Source organism: Vigna unguiculata, chromosome 10 (assembly GCF_037176805.1).
Source record: "Vigna unguiculata cultivar grain cowpea cultivar isolate G323 ecotype 2 chromosome 10, ASM3717680v1, whole genome shotgun sequence".
NCBI classification, from domain to species: domain Eukaryota; kingdom Viridiplantae; phylum Streptophyta; class Magnoliopsida; order Fabales; family Fabaceae; genus Vigna; species Vigna unguiculata.
Window position 1 is genome coordinate 50,197,954 of NC_140801.1, and position 18,815 is coordinate 50,216,768.

Sequence of the window (18,815 nt, forward strand, 5' to 3'; positions counted from 1 at the left end):
ATATTAGTTAATTTTAAAAAAATTAATAATAATTTATCTGATAAATTATAAACTTATTAAAATAAGTTATTATAGAACCTATTTTATAGAGCATGTTTGACAAAAAAAATAAAAAGAATAATAGAGAAACATAAATAAATATTGCAGCTTCCACACTTTAAACATTTTAAAGACATATATAACTATAATTTTTAAAAATAATTAAATTTCACTTTTAAAAAAAATGGTAAGAATATTGTAAAAATAAATCTTTTACAATATTTGTATGAAACCATTTAAAACAATAATAATTATTATTATAAATTAAAATTTTAATAAATTTCTATAAAAAACAAGTAATTTTATAAGTGTTTTGACTGATCTAAGAAAATAATTTTATAATCAAATTTATTTTGTTATGCTAATAAAAGATATTGTAAAACTACTTTTTTTTTTAAAAAATTATTAAATGTTTGATATAAATATTGTAGAAGAATTGTTTTTATTATATTATTATCATGATTATATTAAATAGTTTGATAGAAATATTGTGGAAGAATTGTTTTTACAATATTATTTTTATTATTATCATTTCTACACTTTTTTATAAAATAAGTTAACTATTTTTAAACTAATGCTAAAACTTATATATATATATATATATATATATATATATATATATATATAGACACACACATAAACACTGATGCATTCTGAAAGATGATGACTGATACAATATTCGAAACACAAATATTCACAAGTAATCAGTTGTCATAAGAAAAACTAAACTGTGAAAAAATAAAAGTAAAAACTGTTGAGTTGAGTTCCAGAGTAACTGCATAAGTAATCATAATTAAAATAAACAGCAGAAAAAAGAAACAAAAATGATGTGATTTTATTGAAAAGAAAGAAAATTACATACTCTTCTTTCTAACTCCAAAACAAAACCCTCTCTTCAAAATAGAAAAAGAAACTACATGGACAACATAAAAGAAGAAAAAAGATGTCCCCTAAGTACTGCAGCAATAGCAAAGATATTGAGGTGACTTCCTAAGAAAACATTGTGTTCCTTTTATACTAAGGAGGTAAGTCCCCCAATGTGCAACTTCTCTTTTCACAACAAAAAATTAGAATTGGAAACACGTGCATTGAGTACAAATTAAAATGCAATTACATATATGATTTGTCTTTCTCGTATTTTATAACATCTGTCGTGTTTAAACTATAGATCTTGCATATTTTCATGATAGTATGTCTACTGAGCCCTTCGTCTTCTCCTACATGAATCAATTGGTCTAGTTCTCTGGATGGCCTCAATACCTAATATTGATATGTATGAAATAAATAAACAAAAGTGAGACATATCAACCAATATTTACAACATAACTCAAATCAAAGTTCTTTTTCTTGTAAGTATTTGTTTTTCTTACCAATCCCTTAGTATGATTAGAGAACATCGGGAAAAGAAAAACAGATTTTTTTTTAAGTAGAACCTTGACTAGTATTGGACTTTTGCTTATAGTAGAAAAACATATTTACAATAGAAACTAAGGATTGAATTGAGATAAGAACTGCTAGATTTATGAATAGAATAAAATATGTACAACAAAAGCTTTCTGTGACGAGGAAATCAATAAGTTTTAATGTCAAATCAGATTGATCGAACTTGTCAAACTAATAGTTACTCCCGTTTATTATCTCATTTAAAATAAATCATTTTTTAGCACAAATCTAAGAATTCAATTCTACACGTTTTGAAAAATTGTTTTCAACACATCATTGATATAACAAAAGCACAGTAAACTAGACTATCCAAAACACAACTGATACATATTTCTAATATTGTTTTCAACCCAGCTTCGAAATCACACTCTTACATCCAAATATCTCAATACTAGCGCAGAGAACGTAAATACTTACCCAACTTTGTTCATGTGACTTATGATGGCTTTGACTGGTAGAGTCCTTATGCTCAGTTTCCTTTCTATCTGTACGTGTTTGTGAAGTCTTGCTGCTAAGTTCAATCAGCTTCTCACTTCCCTGAACAAAATATTACAAAACAAGACTGATTGAAGTCAATTATGAAACAAGAACTAGGGATCAAGAATGACATTTCAGGGATAACATTAAATATAAAAATTATAGGGCAGTCGCAAATTACCAACTATGAACAAACAACCATGTAACTCTTTTAATTTCTGTAAAACCAAGTGATGTCCACCGTTATTTACAGTACCTCGAATTCACAAACACACATCCCTTAATATCTGTTGTTACTTTAGGAATTTGATATGAATTATGAAAAACGAGAGTAGTGCAATAACCAACAAGGTTATGAGAAGACCAATAGAAAGAAGAAAAGGCCCATTTGGATGGGAGGATTTTGTTACAAAATAGAGTTTGTCTTTATCCTATTGTTGGTTATGCTTAACAAACTATACCTATCGTAGATTTTCCATTCCAGGGGAGAATACAGAAAAACACTCATACTGCTTTATCTCTGTTTTGCTCCTCTGTCTCTCTTTTTCTGTTTCCTGCCTCCATATTCCCTTTTTCTGCAGGTTATTTTCTTTGATATCATATCAACTGGTGCTTTCATTGAGAGAGTATGGCCGGATCTTCTAGTGCCGTTGACTCAGCCACCCTTGAAACCTTGATTTCCACCGTTAGAACCATCTCCACCAAATTAGAAAGCCTCGAGAGCACCTAGCTGAATCCAAAGTGAAATCCAACTTACAAGTGGACCCATCAGTCCAACCCATACCTACTCACATTCGGCTAGAGGTTTCGAGATTTGATGGTAACGATCCTTTAGGTTGGATATTTAAGGTGAACCAATTTTTCGATTATCACCGGATCGCGGATGAGCAGCGGTTGCATATCGCTTCTTTCTATATGGAAGGCGAAGCTCTCAGTTGGTATCAATGGATGCATTCGAACGGACAACTTTTGTCATGGTTGGTGTTTCTAAGGGCCTTAGAACTTCGATTTGCTCCTTCGGAACTTGAAGACCCACAAGGTGCCTTGTTCAAGTTGACTCAGACATCCTCTGTTCGAGAATACCAGGCGCAATTTGAAAATCTAGCCAATCGGGTGAATGGTCTCTCTGCTCCTTTTTATCTCAGTTGCTTTATATCTGGACTCAAATTGGAAATATGTCAAGAGGTAATTCCGTTTCGCCCCAACTCACTCTCTGAAGCAATCAGTCTTGCCAAATTACAAGAGAAAATCACAGCCAATACACTGAAATTGGGATTCAACACTGCTAAGTCCAATCCAAGGTATAGAGCATCACCAACTGCAAATCACAATACAGATGGGTTGTTACCCACACCAACCCATGTGAAGCCTTTCTCGGCCTCACCATCGTCAAGTAATTCTTCTTCTCCTAGAGTTGTGACTCATGTTCGCAAGCTAACAACAACAGATTTACAAGCAAGACGAGAGAAGGGACTTTGCTATTATTGTGATGAAAAATATGCTCGTGGCCATCGTTGTAAAAAGCAATTTAATTTGTTGATAGCAGCTCCAAAGATTCCTTCCATGGATGATGAGCTTAACCATTTGTTGGAACAATTGGATCTACAAGTTGACCCGAGTCCAGACCCACATAGTACACCTGAATCACTTAACGCACACATCGGCATTCATACCCTAATGGGTCAACTGTTACCATTCTAGTGGACAGTGGGAGTACTCATAATTTTGTCCAAGAAAGGGTTGCGAAATTTTTGGGCTTACAACTATGTCAAGCCCAACCCTTTTCAGTATTGGTGGGCAGCGAAGAAGAACTTCGATGTGATGTTTATTGCCCCAATGTAAGTCTAAAAATTGATTCCCAACAATTCAATGTCGACTTGTTTATAAAGAATGGGAAGGTAATCCAGCTGCAAGGCCAACCTAAACCACAACCCATTGAGGCCACGATAGCCCAATTCCAACGCCTAGCCTCCACAGATGCCATTGCTAAAATATTCCATCTTCACCTTCAGTATCGAATTCCCAACTCTACCAGAAACCAGTGGCTACTTTGATAGACGAGTTTGCGCATCTGTTCGAGAAACCGAACGGCCTTCCCCCTCCTCGCCGCACTGACCACAGAATTCCCATTCTATAGGGTTCCAACCCCGTGAATGTGCGACCGTATAGATATCCTCATTTTCAAAAGCAAGAGATCGAAAGATTGATTGGAGAAATGATGGAAACAAGGCTCATTCAAAACGGTTTAATTATTCATTCATCATTATAGTTATAGAAATTTTATCTTTTAGTCCCCATAAATACTTGAAATAATTCATTTTAATCTTTATTCATATGATGGGTTAGAAAAAAGTAAGCTTCAATGTACATATAGGGTAAGCAATGTCCTTTGCCAATTTTACAACCTTAACGAGCTTGACAAGAACATGACATCTATAAAACAAGAAACTACTCTTAGAATTAGAAAATTGAGACTGAATCAATAGTATGGAGTACTTGGTTGTATCGCAACAAAGACATATAAACACAATGACAGGAGAAGGAAAAGAATTGATGACAAGTACAGTGCAGAAATAGCACAAACCTGCATGGCTCTCCAATGAGAATAAGTACGAAATAAAACCCAGAAGAATGGCACGTTAGGCAAGGGTAAAATCTGCCATGCACAAATAAAGACATGGATATTAATTATCAAAAATAGATGAATTAGATGTCAAAGAGCAAAATTAGACACAAATTTAACAAAGCAATAAAGTATTGGTAGTTAACATTCACAATTCACATTCTTACGCTAAGTGCAGAAGTCAATGGAATTAGTGAAACAGAACAGTAGAAGTATTTCCGGTGGATAATTGATCCCCTGCAAATGGTAACGGATCATGTAAAGACATATAGTAAAACTAAAATTAAATCACAAAAAACAGCACACAAAGGAAGAGCATGAATCACCTCAAAGCAATATGTCTTAGTCTCCGATGAACAAGTTGAGCCTTCAAACTGCAAATATTTTATAATTGCTATTGTTATACAAGCTTGAAAAACTATCTGTGTTTCTGCTAAATTGTTCTCTTCACATGATTTTCAATTGCAGATTATGGATAGAAGTAAAAAAACGGTAACAAATATGAAGTACAGTAATGCAAAATGGTTATGTCAAGCAAGAATAACTGCAATATTTAAAGAGAACACCAAAATAAAGTCATCATAAAAGGTCTCTGGATTGAAAGCAAACATAACTTCATCTCTCACTTCACACATTACACTTCACTATGCTCCTGCTCCCTTATCCACGTTGAAATATCAAGCAAATGTTAAATATCAAGAAAATGTTGAAGAATTGGACTATGTAAAACGTTTAACACTTCTGCATAAGAATTAAACTCCGAAACAAATAACACATCTACAATGCAGTATACAAGGTCAACCTCGATGGGTATATGACTTCAACACCAGTGATCTCTTTCGATATCGACTTCAAAAATATTTCCGAAGGCGGAACCTGCGACAAGAGCCACAACCCCAACCTGCGAAAAGTGAAAAGTTCAAAATCAACACCAGCCACCAACCACTATTAAACAACAAAGTAATACTCACCCATGAATCTTTTTCTTTAAAGACCCCTCTTTCGATTTCTCTAAGCTCGTCCAAGCTTTATTCATCTACAACCCAAATAACTAAATATTAAAAACAATATACCCCAGAAAGAGAAATTTACGTGAAAAAAAAAAGAATGTTACCTTGTTAGCAATGAAATCCACACATAGCTCAGCTTTGATATTAACGGGTTTGGTAGCAACATTCTTCCACAAGTCCTTGAGGGTTGAAGGGGATTGAGAAAAAACCGGAGTGGCACAAACGGAGTGATCGATGGCTCGCGTAAAGCACCAGTTTCTACCTCGAATTGGAAAGACAACTAATTTTGCTCTCATGGTGATGTGATGGTCAAGAATTGCAAGAAGAAATTTTTGAAGTAAAACCCTAAGAAAATGAAAAAGATGAAGCTAAAATGTTATTTCTGAATTGATGTAAGTTATGAGTTCAACTTATAAATCATTAAGACCGTAACAGTAATAAATTTCTAAATATATTGAAAGTAAAACATTATTTTATTAAAAATGAAAACATGAATTCATTTATAGTTTGAATTAGTCTTATACTGCTGCGCACAGATCGATATATATATATATATATTGTTATATTTGTTAGTTTAATGTGTATGAATTAGTAAGAATAACTGATTTATAATGATCATGTAATTAAAAGTATGTGATTGTATTTGTTTATAATAACAATATATTTTACAATCAAATAACAATATTTTTTACCATAATTTAATTAGTTTATATGATATTTTTATTTTATGTAACACAAATACATTTTAAATTTATTATGATGTGTAATTGATCATGTTTTGAGATGACATAAGTAAATAATTAAAAATAATTTTAATTATATAAAATCTATATAAGTTGTTGTAGATAATAATTAAGTACTCATATAAATCCTATTATTAATGCTAATATTACTAATGCTGATATTATTTCAAATAATAATATGATTATTTAGAAAATATACAAGTTATTGAAATATGATCTCGTAAAAAATAAAAATAAAATGTATGTACAAAATGTAAAAAATAAAAGTAAAATGTATGTACAATATAAAAATAAGATATAGATATATTGTGAGATACGAATGATTATGTACAAAATGAAAATAACATAAATTAATGTTAAAATTTATAAATAAAAATATATGCAAATATAGACAAATAAATATATATATATATATATAAATAAAGATAATGACATAAGAAATTAAAGATTTTTTTTTACATGACAAATGTTAAAATTAAAAAATAACACTTAAATATGAATTTATTTAAGCTAAATTATAAAATTGACATAATAAATAATAAATAAATAGTGATGTGTATATGTATGATTATATATTCAAATTAGATATTAAAATTAAATATTATATTAAATGAAATATTTTAGGTTGTCTTTTTTTTCTTATGGTTTGTAAATTTATGATATAGAAATTAATTGTTACTAATAATAATAATATAAATACCAAATAATTTAATAATAATGTAAAAGTCAATGCTAATAATAATAATAATAGTATCAACGATAGTAACGATAGTATTATTAATTTATTAGTCTATAACGTGAAGGTGGACAAAAAAGTGATGTATGAAAATGAAACTCTTCCATAAATATTATACGGTAAATTAATACTGAGAAAATTCACTGAAATAAAAATGATCAATTTTGTATTAACTTCATAAAATTTAACTTAACTATAAAAAGTAATATAATTTGATATATTTAACTTTGTGAAATATTTAATTGTAAGAGACTTACAAAAATGATGTTCACTCTAGCTTATTAGAGTATCCCAAATCCTTCCCAAATCCTTCTAATTTTTAATTGCTTGGTATTAAGGTAATTAGGTAATTGTACATAATTGGAGATAAAATGATGACTTTATCCAATTAAGTAACATGAAAAACATCTTTTGTAGCATAAAAAAATATATAAACAATGAGATTCTTGATAAAGTTTATGATAAAAGAATCAAATTTAGTCTATCTAGTATAGAGATTTAACTATCAGATCTTAGTAAAAAAAAATATGAATTTCAAGATAGGTATGAATATTAAATCATATATTTACTCCTTAATAATTATTGATTTTTATTTTAATTTTTAACATTTGTTTAACTTTTGTTTCTAAATATATGTTTTTCACCAAAAGTATTATAATAATTTATTTCACAGCTTAAAATATTATATAATTTATTTTCTGGTAAAAATATAAAAGTTTCATAAAAAAAGATAAAATATAATATGATAATACATATATTAATAATACAAAAATGTTTTGAGTTTGTTAAACTATTATATAAACACGATTAAAATATATTTTGCATGGTTAGGATGGGTTAAATATCACAGAATGGAATTATTGATGTGTTGCATGTACTTTGCATGTATGAAATATATATATATATATATATATATATATATATATATATATATATATATATATTATTATTACTTTTATTACGGCTTATTTATTTATGTTTATAAAAAAGTTTTAGTTAAAAAAAGTGAAATATTATATTTGTTAAAACTAATTATTTAAGAAAAAAAGTAATAGTTTGAAGACAATTTTACCGTAGTAAAAACAATTAAAAAAAATAAATTGAGATCAAATAAATCTAAAATTTATTACTATTTTATGAAATAGTGGAAATATTATAGGTTATTCCTACTTTTAATTATTTTGTAATATTATAGGTTAATATTAAAAGTAACAAAACGATGTAGGTTAATATTCCTACTTTATTCGGCATGCTACATGTTTGTTTTGGTCGACTGTGAAACAATCCTAATTTGGTGGGTTTGATCTCAATGAAGGAAAATATTAAAAGTAAATTTTTGTAGTAAATTCACTTCCCATTTAATTAGTATACAAAAGGAATAAGAGATGGAAGGTTGAAATGCCACAATTGCTTTAGGGCAAATTCTGGATAAGTGTGTGGATAATACAAATTATAATCATTATAACAAAAAGAATGTATAACAAGAAAAACTTATCAATAACATCGCTAATTCTATTATCTTACATGACTACTCACATTGACAAATCTCCAATCATGGCACAACGAATACGTGCTGGTCCGAGAAAACCGTTTTTGTCGTTATTCATTTTCCGCGACAATGTCTGGTTCTTCACCATGGCAAAGATACTCGTCACATATCGATGCCGATCCCCAGCCCCTTCTCAGCCGCAGGATGTCTTCGGTGAAAGTGGAACCAGGGGCTCCAATGAACACGCTAGACATGGCACATATAGTCTTGTCCAGCATAGCTTCCACCTTCAGCAAGAAAATATTCACGATGCGCGTCAGCGAAGAAATTAAGAGTGGTAAAAAACAGTGTTGTGGAGAAGAAGAACCATGCAATTAGAAGTTTGCAGTAAATAATTTCTACTATAAGCCACGACGTATTGTTTCAGTGATTACACTAAATTAACTGAAAAAATGGTACAGTATTCTTAGATCTCTACTCCTAAACAGAAGCCAATGTCACTGCAGGACAACTGAAACTAACAAAGTTGATAATGCCTAAGTTCTTAAACTTTTGTTTATTTTTTTAATGCAAAAGGTTGACATCGTTGAATGATAGAAAGAGAATAGTTACATCTACAACAACAAAAAGGTTTTCATGGAATTTTGAATAATCCCAACATCGACTGGACAAAAAAATGTGGAGAATTTTTCCAGACGTAGACCACAAGCAAAATTATGCAATGAAAAAAGCATGGTCAATTATATAGCCTTGTAAATAGTTTTGTTTATTTAAAACAAACCAGAAGGCCAGACATGGAAGGTATATTGAGGTCACTGACAGAGCTGGACTTAGACTTAAAAGCACATAGAAGTAAAGTGAAAGACCGTCATCTCACCTGTACATCTCCTTCCAAACCATGCCTGTACAACAGAGCATCCCATTTTTCTGCAAAATTTCGAGCTGGACGCGTAACAAGAGGAACAGACCTGCCATTCAACACTACCAGTGACTGAAGCAATCCAGTTTCACTTTCTCCTGCATCCGTAGAAAGATAAATAATAGGAGCATCAGCCCTTTCAACCACCCTCAAGATGCAATCTGCAGCTTGAGGAATAGGGTAAAAGCAACTTGGCTTTTTGGCATTACTGCAAACACGAAAACTTATCATCAGAGTCAAGATAATGGTAGAAAATTTAAGGATGAACAAACCAAATTGCAGAATTCCCAAATGTCGAAGACATTGAGTCATGAAAATGCAGCTAGCAATCGACTTGTCACAAACAACCAGGTCACGCAGGCAAAGTTTGGACCTTACATAATACATACATGATGCATATCATACTCAAGTAATAAATTTATGAGAAAATGGTCCATGCACTATCAATGTAAAGAAATTTTGCACTATCTCAAGTATGGTAATTTTGCTGACATTTGCAATAGCTACATTAAAAGTTAGTTATCATGATTTCTTACTAATTGAATAGTTTTCAAAACTTTTTACATTGACAATACATAGAAGTTAAATTCTAACTTTATATGGGTTACGATAGATTATAAAGGGGAAATAAAAGAAAGAGAGGGTATACCAGAATTTCAAAAACCCGTGTCTTCGAAAATGCAATGCAATGAAGTTCCTTCCCAGAAATGTCTGAATAAACCGTTGGGCAGTGAGTGCAATAAGGCGATTAGGTTCAATGAGAGTCTTGCATTGGTGAGCAATTGGCCCACCAGGTTGCATCACCCATTCTGGCTCCATTTCAGCATAGAACACATCCCCAATTGCCATAACATCATCATCATAGCTAAACTTCCCCAGCACATCCTGAACCGTCTTGTTCTTCGGATTCCGGGTATCCTCTTCCCACACGGCCTCAGGTTTATTCATAGTCACACCCAAACCCCCCAACTTCTTCAACCACTCATCATCCAAAAAACAAGGCGTAGGCTTCGAGAAGTAACACAAAAACTTATCAATGTGCAGGTGACCCTTCTTTAAATTCGAAAACTCCTCAAACGAAAACACCACTTTCTTCCCCAAGCACTTGTTAATGCGATCAATATCCACAACTCTATCGAACCGGTAATCTACCTTGGAACTAGGAATCACTAAAGCCCTATTTAGCAAAGCAGCGAAAAATATATGTTTCTCCAAACAAATCAAATGGTTAGACATTTGCCCAGACACGCATATAGCAAGTAAAAATTTACCATCCCTAGGGTTCCACTGGATGGTTCTCCTCTGTGACAATTTCTGATCCACCGTTCTACACCTATCGTAAACGACGCCGTTCAGAGTAGCGTTTAAATCGAATTCAGGCTCAACTGTGTTCCCCATGGAATGCGGGTTCAACAGAACTTGCTGAATCTCTTGGTTGAGGGAAATCTGCTTGAACAACGCAGATTTCAGATCCTCCAATTGGTTCGGATCCGACGCGTTGGACCGACGCGTGGTGTTCCACGCGGTTAAGAGTCCTAGCTGCTGTTGGCGCAAGAGGTTAATGGCGCGCAATTCAGAATCCTTCACTCGATCGGTGATGGAATCGAATTGGAAGGAAGAGCTTGAGAAGAGACTGTGGAAATTGGGGACGGAGAAGAAAAGGATGACGAGGAGGAAAGCGAGGATTGCGACAATGTACCTCTTCTGGTATCTGAAATTCCGGTGGAAGAAGCGCGGAGAGCGATCTTCGACGTGGAAGACGGCGGCCGGGGACGGGGACGGAGGTTTGCGGTGGTTCTGGTCGACGAGGTTGCGGCGGTCGTCCTCCTCGTCGGAGGAGGAGTCCATGTGCATTGGTATGTTGTTGGCCACGGCGGCGACTGAGTTGGGGACGAGTGAGCGAAGTGAGTCGTTAACTCGTTCGGGGTGTGTCGGTTGCTCGTGGCAGTGAGCGACGACACACAATAAAACGTGAACGTGTGTGTGCTTGCGTGGAAGAGATGCCAACAGTAGAAGGAAGGTGAGTGAGTTCGGTAGTAGAAAATGATTGCATACGGGAAGACTCTGTGGGCCCCATTAGACGTTTCAACCACTGCTTGTTGGGTCCGCTGAGCCCAACTTCTCTGGAAATATGGGCTTGTTTCACTAATACAGTTTCTTTTTACACCTTCAAACATTTTTATTTGCATTTTTCTATAGAATTATAAAATGTTATTTATTTTTGTCTTTTTTTTCCTCCGCCATTAATGCATCATCTTCTTCCATCTTCACGAAAGCCCCTTCTTCCATTTTTACACTTTCTTCTTCACATTCTTTTTCTTTAAAAAAATAAAACAGTTCGAATTGTGCAATATATAATGCATTTTTTATTTTTCATTCCAAAATTTACAATTCTTAATATATTTTTTATTTTATATTTGAATTACACAATCTAGAATACAAAATTTGTATTCTAAAACTTATAATGAAAAGAGATAATAGTTTAGAAAGGTTTTAGGTGAAAAGATAAATTACGGAGGTGCAGGAAGAAGCTGCTTATAGTTAGAGAGGTTAAATTTTAGAGACCCATTAATGTTTTAAACCTTTAATTGATACATTAATTGAAAGAACAAAAATATTGAAATTTTAATAATTATTAACTACAAACTTTAAATACCCAAAGCTTGATCATCACAAATATAATCTTTATTTCTTATAATAATAAATCAAATATTTATTTTAACTGTGTTCATTTAAATTATAAAGAAATTAAAGAAAAATCACAAGTTAAATTGAAAAATGTAAAACATTGCTAACTTAAAAAAAAAAAAAACAATTACATTTAATTTTTTGTTAAAATATATTTTCACAGACCATGACAGCTGAATTAGACCTCACTACAAGTATCATTAATAATAGTAATAATTACCAAAACTTGTATCAACATCCTATGAAGCTATAAAACTCATTGTAGAAGCAAAAATAAGTACTGAGAAAATTAAGTCTATATATGTTAAAGGAAAAAAAAATAACGTAGTTCTATAATACACCATAAAGAATTTTATAGTGGTAGTTGCGACTCCACGGCATTAATGTTAACAAGAAATAAAATGTTGATATGAAATCAATTGTCTTGAATACATTTGAAAAGGGAAATTTTTTAATCTTTTCATGGATTCAAAATCATTGATTATTCCCTGATTGGGACATTAATTAATATGATTTATTTCTTTTAACTTCATTTTTCTTCTTTTGTACTAGTTTCTTAATCATAAAGCTAATAACTAGTAAAATTCTCAAACAAGAAACCGTGCTTTGAAATATTTGAAGATTTGTTAGGTTACACTTATATAGCTAATTGTGTTCACTGGAAATAAAACAATCTGGCTTAATATTTTTTTTCTGGGTGTTAAAAGGAAAAAAAATAGTACTATTTAAGAAGAAAAATTTATTTTTTTAAATATATATATATATATATATTGTAAGTCTCACATCCAGTGACGGATTTTGACAAAAAGTATTGAAAGGGTTAAAATAATATAATTTTGAGATTATTAGATTCGATAATCAGTATAATGTTTCAAAAAATGACTTCTTTAATTTAACATTTGATTTTTAGTATAATGTTTCAAAATATGTGAATAAGTATGGTCTATCTTGTTTTCATCAATAGTTTCTTTTTTATCACTTTTAAAAAATAAATTTATTCTTTTATTCTTTATCAATATACCTTCGTTGTAAATAATATTAAAAAATAATTTATCATAATCCAATAAAAAATTAAGACACGTAATTATCAAAAGAAAAATATATTATAGTCAAATTACAATTAAAAATCGGTTATGAAAAAGCACATAATACTTTATTTATATTTGTTTTCTATATTCACAAAAATGAATATACAAAAAAACTCATGAGATAAAAAATAATGTTTTCATTATCGAGACAAGAAAGAAATAAGATAAATGAGGAATGAGAGAAAAAATAATGAATCTGTGTCTTAAAAAACAATAAGAAAATATGAGAGTGAGAAATGATTACAATTTGTGAAAAACTAAAAAGACGATGAGAAGGAAAATAAAAATTATCTTAATAAATATTAGGTTTAATTACTCTTTTGATTCAAGTTTTCGTTTAAAAATGTTAAGTTGGTGTTTCAATTATTTGTCTTAATTTAGTCCCGATTTTTGAAAAACAAATACAATTTGGTCTTTTATCATAAATTTCGTTAAATTTATTGAAACATATCAATGACTTTTTCATTAAAATTGAAATTTTTAGTATGAATGATTTTCTTTGTTGATATAATTAACATAATCCTAGTGTCAGTTTTTGAACAAAAATAGAGACCAAAAGATAAATTAAACTTAAATATTTTTATTCTTTATTATATTTAATTTTACATTTTATTATCTATTAACATTAAATGTTTTGCTTTATAAAAAAAATACACAATTTAATTTTCATCAATTTCTAAAATATACTACCTATAATTTAAAAATTTTCAAATATATTAATAATATATATATATATATATATATATATAATTAAAAAAATTCAAAATTTTGGAGGGTCATGGCCCTCCATGTCCCTAAGAAGATTGTTCTGCTCACATCAATTAAAAATAAAATAATTTTATTATATATAAGTGGGGTGCAAAATAATTTTATTTTATATAAATGAGGTGCAAAACTCATTTTAAAAACTAATTTTATGGAATTGAGTTAGACTTAAAATTCACCCTTACCCGATACATGTTTTATCATATAAAGATTAAGAAAAAAAATAAATAATACCAAGTATTTTTAATGATAATTTATGGCATTATGCTTAAAGTTGGAAGTTTTCACTTGAGTATATCCTCTCTTCTCTACTGACTCACTGATGACAATTGTGGTGATTGCTTTTTAAAGAAAAATACTGCAGAAGCAAAACGCAAGTTGTTAAGTGCTTTTGACTTTGTAAGCACTTTTCTGTTGTTGTAAGCCAAACAAACACGTAGTAAATAAATGTAATTTGAACGAAAAAAATTTGTAAAAAGCAAACAATGACAGGACATGACATCAAATTGTTTCACAAAATACTTAATATAGAAACATATAATCTCTTGTGTAATTACAGTATAATGTTGCATTTTTTTAATCCAAGAGACAGTTTAGTTAGAAGATAAAATTACCATAAATATCAATTTTCTTAAATTTTTTTCAATGATGTTATATATTAAAATCTCAAACTGAAAAAAATTTAGTTTTGAGGCTTCGTACGTTAACAAGATAAATATAAATCTTATTTTATAAACTGATTTATAATTAAATTAAATTTAAAATTCACTTGTTAGATGTATTATATAATGATTAGATTATTATTATGAATATTTAACTTCATTTTAAGATATATTAGAGATTTTATGTCTACTATAAAATAAGATAAATTTATAATGATAATGGGTCTCATCAGATACAAATAATGTTTATTTGTAACATAAAAATTTATTGCTATTTTTTTGTCAGATACTCATTTAAATAGTACTTGCTAATTTTTTTAGACTTGCAAATTTTCCAAACTTATGAATACTCTTAAATATTTGTGAATATTTTGAAAAAGATATTTCATAAATTTTTAAAATAAAATTTAAATAAAATTGTTTTAAAAAATATAAATCAAATTAAATATAAACAAAATTTTAATTTTAATTAAATTTAATAAAGTAAAATGTAAATTAAATTTTATTTTTAATTTTTTGTTAACAACAAATACCTACTCGTAGATTAAGATAAAATGATATTTGTACTAATCCATTTATAAATATCCACAAATACTACTTATTCACTACTGATTTCATCCACAAACATCCTAGATACAGATATTTTTGTCATTTTCATATATAAATGAATATAAATTAATTTTATAAACGAATTTGTAGAGTTAAATTAAAGCTTAAAATTTAATTATTAAAAAAATTCACAGAGTATAACATGAATTGTTGGATTAAAATTGTTATTTTAAATACAGGGTCTTATTTAATTTTGACAATAGCACAACAACTATCGAAGTCAGGTTTTTATTTTATTTTAGTAGTAGCCCTTCAAACCTCAATCTATTCCCTGCACAAAGAACAAAAGATGATAACAAATACTGGTTTTAAAAATTCCATGTCTTTTGCCATATCTAGTCACACATACACATGATGCTATATCAATCATAGGCCTAACCATCAAGTTGGAACAATTTTCAACATTTTTAATGTGAGGTTACTGCACATATATAAAAGGAAAAGGCCAATTTAAACCCAACTTCTTCCATTGTGGTTTCTCAGAACTCAATCACCAAAAACCAACAACATGAGTAGCACCATTCTCATCACTTTCCTCACAACCATTGCTTTTGTGGCTCAACCATTCCAAAACTACATCATCCAGAGGCTGCACAGAATCTTCAAGCATTGTGGATATGCTGCTGCTGCAGTGAAGGAAAATGAAGATCATGAAAGTGATTTTTGTTCAGTGTGTCTGAGCCAGATTTGTAAAGGGGAAAAAATTAGGTCTCTTCCAGTGTGCAATCACAGGTACCATGCTGATTGTATTGGTGCTTGGCTCAAGAACCACACCACATGCCCTCTTTGCAGGAACAAAATCACTGATCATAGCCCCCAAAAGCATAAACAGGTGAAAAGCTTAGGAGAATCTCTGTTTCATCTCATACAGAGTTTCACAGATCTGTTGGTAGCTATTCTCTATATGGTGCTTCCATCAAGCATCACTCAGAGTTTCCCTCTGGTTCATTGATACTTCTCTCTCGATTGTATTATAATTTGTACGTAATATATGTAATATATGCAGAATGATGCAATTGTTAATATTTTTTTGAGTTTTTACTTGTTTGGCTCTGGGAACTATGTTCTGCATAACTATGATTCCTTCATCACAGATTTTTATGATTAGTACAAAAGTTGGTTATAACAGATTTGGAAGTTCCTAATGTATAGCTTCTTCTGGAAAATGTTATATGCAATTCTTATTCCCGCTCAAGAGATATAACTGATATAGGTACAAGGTAAAGAAGTCATTTTCAAGCTAATGCTATTAACCTTAACTTCTTAATCTATATCCTCTCTTATCATCTTTTGCAACAGAATTTTTCATACTTTTCTGTCTTTTTTTCCGTAAAGTTCTGTGATGTATTTCAAATGTTGATCCGTGATATTTCTCAAAGTTTTATTCATTCATAGCATCCAAATTCACAAATAGCTCTATATTGATTGAAAATAAGATCAAAAGTATAGTGATAAATGTAAATCTCATATTATAAATTAAAACTTATTAGGAGAATAGTGTTTCACTGCACCCAATAAATTTAACATCGTTTAGGAGTCGAGATGAATCGAAGTTTAAATATTCTTATCTTCCTCCATTTTTTAATATCTTTTAAAAATAAAATTGTAACGAAATTCAAATGCTCCAAAGTAGACAATATCTTGAAATGACAAAATGAATATCCTCTTGCCGCCATTGGGTCTTCAAATATCTCGTTAGGTGTAGAAAAATAACATTGGTGATAAATAGATCTTATATTTAAAAAAAAAAAAAACTATTATGAAATTTCAAGTTTTTCTTATTCTAAGAATTTTAACTTTGGTCTCTGTTGTTCTCTGGCAGGCCATGAAGCATATGACTAAATATGAAACAAATGACTTAATTCCAATTGTTCCAACTACTGAATTTGTAGACGACAAATGGTAGGAAATGTTCTAAGAACAACTTGGTGTAATTAATTGTTCAACCAAATCCTTATAATTTTTTCTTAGGTTAAATATGATTTTGGTCCCTTAATTTGTAGTAAATTTTGAAATTAGTCTATTTCAAAACTTTGAACTAATTTAGTCATTGATTTTTCAAAATGCGTGGATTTAGTCCTTTTAATCAAATTTTGGTAGGTTTATTTGATGGTTCGTACGCATTTTAGGATTGTATTTAAGTTGTTTATATTGTTTGACACATTTTTACTTTAATGTTAAGTCAAATACTATTATGAAACGCACTTGAAATGTCAAATAAATCTAACATAATTTGATTAAAAGGACTAAACTCACATATTTCGAAAGATGAAGGACGAAAGTGGTCTAAAATTTCGAAATAAACTAATTCCAAAATTGACTGAAAGTTAAGCAACCAAAAACATATTTAATCCTTTTTTCTTTAACTTATTATTTGTACATAACCATTTTATGTTATTGGTGTTATTATTAAAAAAAAAAACTGTTTCATTATGTAAATATTGTTTACATTTATGCTATAAGGGCCTTGGTACTTTATATATGTTAACTTTGAAATGCTTTAATCCAATTTAATTAGAATTTAGTTTAATTGTTAACTAGAAAAATGATAAATTATATTCAAATAAATTATTTACAATCAAGAAATTCACCGAATTTTATAGTTCATCCCGACAAAGAAAAAAAAAAACACAAATGTTTATAGTTACGAAACAGTTTTATCGTATCAGATATGTCTACCAGTCACATTAGATCAAATATTAATTGAATTTGACTATATTAGTATAATTCAAATTTAATATTTTAAAATTTATATTAAACCATTTAACTTAGATTAGTAGACAAATATGAGTTGTTTGGATTGCAGACTAATTTAGATGGATTACTTCAATTTAATTTATATCGGGTCAATGTAAAAATAATACTTTTATTTTAATTTTAAATGAATTAAATAAATATAGCAAATTTTAAATTAAAGAAATAACTAATGTGATTTTACAAATTAATTTTGTAATGGACTATAATTTTATATAATTTAGTACAAATTTAATATATATATATATATATATATATATATATATATCATAAAAAAATAAATTTTAAATATGTGTGCAAAATCATAAATATTAAAATATTTTTTAAGTTAAACTATACATTTTTTTAAAATATTCATTTTATCTAATTTTATTTATTCATAATTTTTCACTCAAACCAAAGTTACCATGCCTAAATTTTCTTCAAATTTCTTCGTGCACGGTCATTTGACTTCTATTTGCTCAACCCTTATATCACGTTATGTCTAACCAACTCTCTTTCTACTTTTACAAATATAATCTTTTATAATAAAACTCTCTTTTATGAAATTTTATTCACACTTCAGTTTTTTAAAACTTAATAAATCAAAAGCCCGTACTTAAAATATTAGTTTGCTCCAATAATTTTTTTTAATATAAAACTTGATACATACATTTAAGATTTTTTAACCCATTTGCAATTAAAATAATCTTAAATCTTGAATTACATAAAAATTAGACAAAATTCCATGCAATTTAAATGACCTGCTTTCTTGTTACTCGGATTAACCA

At 29.5% G+C, this 18,815-nt stretch overlaps 3 protein-coding genes across 3 annotated transcripts; 1 reads left to right on the top strand and 2 right to left on the bottom strand.

Moving 5' to 3' along the window:
* Window positions 1–854: 854 nt before the first annotated feature.
* Window positions 855–5,980, bottom strand: LOC114165844 (K+-H+ exchange-like protein). The gene is made up of 8 exons (XM_028050442.2): window positions 5,697–5,980; window positions 5,554–5,618; window positions 5,385–5,483; window positions 4,909–4,956; window positions 4,750–4,819; window positions 4,544–4,615; window positions 1,900–2,019; window positions 855–1,299 (listed from the first exon to the last, which is right to left on the bottom strand). Exons 1-8 carry the CDS (start codon window positions 5,886–5,888, stop codon window positions 1,150–1,152), a joined length of 816 nt encoding a protein of 271 aa, XP_027906243.1. The 5' UTR covers window positions 5,889–5,980; the 3' UTR covers window positions 855–1,149.
* A 2,413-nt stretch (window positions 5,981–8,393) lies between these two features.
* On the bottom strand, window positions 8,394–11,499 carry LOC114167315 (O-fucosyltransferase 36-like). Its single transcript, XM_028052369.2, has 3 exons — window positions 10,129–11,499; window positions 9,438–9,687; window positions 8,394–8,847 (listed from the first exon to the last, which is right to left on the bottom strand). Exons 1-3 carry the CDS (start codon window positions 11,331–11,333, stop codon window positions 8,671–8,673), a joined length of 1,632 nt encoding a protein of 543 aa, XP_027908170.1. The 5' UTR covers window positions 11,334–11,499; the 3' UTR covers window positions 8,394–8,670.
* A 4,230-nt stretch (window positions 11,500–15,729) lies between these two features.
* LOC114167536 (E3 ubiquitin-protein ligase ATL23-like) lies at window positions 15,730–16,314 on the top strand. The gene has a single exon (XM_028052637.2). It carries the CDS (start codon window positions 15,800–15,802, stop codon window positions 16,241–16,243), a length of 444 nt encoding a protein of 147 aa, XP_027908438.2. The 5' UTR covers window positions 15,730–15,799; the 3' UTR covers window positions 16,244–16,314.
* The last annotated feature ends 2,501 nt before the right edge of the window (window positions 16,315–18,815 follow it).

Bases quoted from the DNA above. Each gene is read 5' to 3' on its own strand.
- LOC114165844 (XM_028050442.2), bottom strand. From the start codon at position 5,888: ATGAGAGCAAAATTAGTTGTCTTTCCAATTCGAGGTAGAAACTGGTGC. The intron at 5,484-5,553 runs GTGAGTATTACT...CACTTTTCGCAG, and splicing joins TTAAAGAAAAAGATTCATGG to GTTGGGGTTGTGGCTCTTGT. The intron at 2,020-4,543 runs GTTTGTGCTATT...TATTTTGTTCAG, and splicing joins CTCATTGGAGAGCCATGCAG to GGAAGTGAGAAGCTGATTGA.
- LOC114167315 (XM_028052369.2), bottom strand. From the start codon at position 11,333: ATGCACATGGACTCCTCCTCCGACGAGGAGGACGACCGCCGCAACCTC. The intron at 9,688-10,128 runs GTATACCCTCTC...TCGTGTTTGCAG, and splicing joins CACGGGTTTTTGAAATTCTG to TAATGCCAAAAAGCCAAGTT. The intron at 8,848-9,437 runs GTGAGATGACGG...TTCTTGCTGAAG, and splicing joins GTTTGGAAGGAGATGTACAG to GTGGAAGCTATGCTGGACAA.
- LOC114167536 (XM_028052637.2), top strand. From the start codon at position 15,800: ATGAGTAGCACCATTCTCATCACTTTCCTCACAACCATTGCTTTTGTG.